Below are 2651 nucleotides of genomic sequence, written 5' to 3' on the forward strand. Positions count from 1 at the left end.
TTAACTCACATAGCAGACAGGGCTTAATTTAACTAAGAATATAGACTCGAACTTTAATTGAATTTTTTTTTTTTTTTTTGAGAAATAAACAGACACACAAGGGGGAGAAAAATGAATTCTAACACAAAGACACACCACAACTCTATTCAAAAGTCATGGTAACTTTTAAAGAACGACAGGATAAATTATAGCTTTAATTGAAACTGAGACTTCAAGTTCTCGTGTCTCCAGTATATTGGACCGTTACAACATATGTCATCGTCCGATGAAATACACAGGAGCACTGCAATCAATCTCTTCCCAATTTCCAACCAAAAACGAAGAAACCGAGTTAATTGCAAAACCAACAAAGGGGGTATGAAATGACATGATCCGTGTGAACTCAGTCACCACAATGAGGTTTCTAACGTGAGAATCAGGAAAAAGAAGTATCAAAGAAGGTGAAGAGAAATTGTCAACCATTATTATTCTACCACTTCTGCTACTAATACCAGTAACATCTAGGTTCATTTTCACGCGCCAGCACTACACTTTTTTTTTATAAGCCTTTATTATATTTCCTTTGCCACCCACACCCACCTCCCATATTTATAAGATCCCCACTTTATATTTTCATTCCCAAAAAATCCTAAACAGGAAAAAAAAAAGAAAAAAACCTCAAAGAAACCCAACCATCACAACTATTCACACAGAAACAAAATACTAGTCCCCCTATTTATTAACCCAGAAAAAAAGCTTAATAAGAAGAAGAGGAAGGGTGTGAAAGAGGGTTCAAATGCAAGAAGAAAGTTGGGAACTTTCGGTGTGTCCAAGCTTCAATAGCTACTCTTCTGATAAACTCGTGGACGTAGCCGCTAAAGTGACCCGCGAGTTTGATCATCGTGATCACGATGGTGAGGAAGCGTTCGAGGAAAACGAGGAGTTCGAGTTCGTGTCCGTTCGTAAAGCCGAGGACCACGTGGTCGTGTTGGACGGTCAGATCGGTCCGGTTTTCCCGGTGTTCAATCGCGACCTTCTGTCTGATCAGAACCCCACCAAAAGTCAACAAATTACCGACGGCCAGGATTTGAAGAACAGAGAAGGAGAAGAAGAAGATGAGGATGTGCGGTGTCTTCGGATTCCGCTAAAGAAGCTGTTCAGCGAGGAACATGATCCGACGTCGTACTCTTCGTCGTCGTCGGAGATGGATGAACTGGAAGGGGTCCCACCTGGTACATACTGTGTATGGACCCCACATAGTAACAGCCCACCAAAAGCCATAGCCTCAGCCGCCTCACCGAGCCAATGCAAGAAAAGCAATTCAACTGGGACGACAACCTCGTCTAATACAAAGTCTTCTTCTTCTTCTTCCAAACGTTGGAGGCTTATGAATTTGCTTCGAAGGAGTAACAGTGAAGGGAAGGACTCGTTTGTCTTTTTGACTCCGAAGAACAAGGAGGAAGAGATTAGTAATAGTAATAATAGCTTTGAGGAGGAGAATTCGAATTCGAAGGAAATGAAGAAAGTGGTGGTGGTGAAGAAGAAGAAGAAGAAGGAGAAGGAACAAACGGTGTCGTCTGCGCATGAAGTGTTTTATGGGAGGAAGAGGGAAAGCATGGAGAGGGATAAGAGAAAGACGTATTTGCCCTACAGGAAAGATTTGGTCGGATTCTGGGCTAGTGTTGGTAGCTTGGGTCGGACCTTCCCTCCTTTCTAAAGGTTCTTACCGGATCATCTCTCTCAGTTTGACTTTTTCTTTTTTCTTTTTTTAATATGATTGAATTTATGTACAATTACTTAAGAAGTGATGTACCTTAAAATTTTTTAAAATTAAATTTAACTATATGATTTTGCAAAATGTTCGTATGATTGATAAATCATATGGTTGAATTTGATTGAAAAACTTAAGGTACAATGCTTTAGGAATTGCAAGTAAGTTTTATCTTGATTTTGTAATTAGTTTTAAGTTTTATTTTTAATGTAAAGAGATTGTAATCTAGGAAATGCAATTGTTGCTTGCTGGCCCAACAAAGGAAAAGGCAAAAAAGGCAACCAAAAAAAAAAAAAAAAAATCCAATAAAAGAAAAAAAAAAAAAGTGTAGAATACATGGTGGCATTTGTTTGTTTGTATGTTAATATTTGTATTTTACATGTTTGAGTAAATAAATTATTTTGTTTCTTACTACATTTTTATGGAATATGGATAGTTTATTTTTGGCTGAATAAAAAGATGAGGAGGACAATGAGACGTGGTAGTTTTATTTGAGCATGAATAGCTCATTACCTGGCTACCTGCTGGCAATTAATGTTTTAAATTTATAATAGCAATGGGATATGGATGGATTTTACTTGTAAATAAGCATGTATACATTTATTTGCTTTTTATTTCTCAATTTTGGTTTAACTCAGTGAATTCCAGCCAAACAACTTCTTTTAAGGTTTTCATAGAGTGATGCTCATTAAATAAACATTTATTTTAATGTACATAAGAATTTAATGTATAAAGTGTACACAACTTTTTATATGGACGGTGGTGGGATCTATAGGAATTCTTCACCTATGTACCAAAATATTGGTTGCACACAACTAGTTGCACAGTCTTGAAAATTCTGTACTTAAGTTCTAATTTTGAAATCATTAAATCGTGTTTTGAAAAACACGTTTTCACAATT

General features: G+C 36.8%; 1 protein-coding gene across 1 annotated transcript; it reads left to right on the plus strand.

The window, feature by feature from the left end:
* Nucleotides 1-526: 526 nt before the first annotated feature.
* Nucleotides 527-2164, plus strand: LOC126714876 (uncharacterized). The gene has a single exon (XM_050415277.1). The coding sequence runs from the start codon at nucleotides 776-778 to the stop codon at nucleotides 1694-1696; it is 921 nt and encodes a 306-aa protein (XP_050271234.1). The 5' UTR covers nucleotides 527-775; the 3' UTR covers nucleotides 1697-2164.
* The last annotated feature ends 487 nt before the right edge of the window (nucleotides 2165-2651 follow it).

This window comes from Quercus robur, chromosome 2 (genome assembly GCF_932294415.1).
Source record: "Quercus robur chromosome 2, dhQueRobu3.1, whole genome shotgun sequence".
NCBI classification, from domain to species: Eukaryota; Viridiplantae; Streptophyta; class Magnoliopsida; order Fagales; family Fagaceae; genus Quercus; species Quercus robur.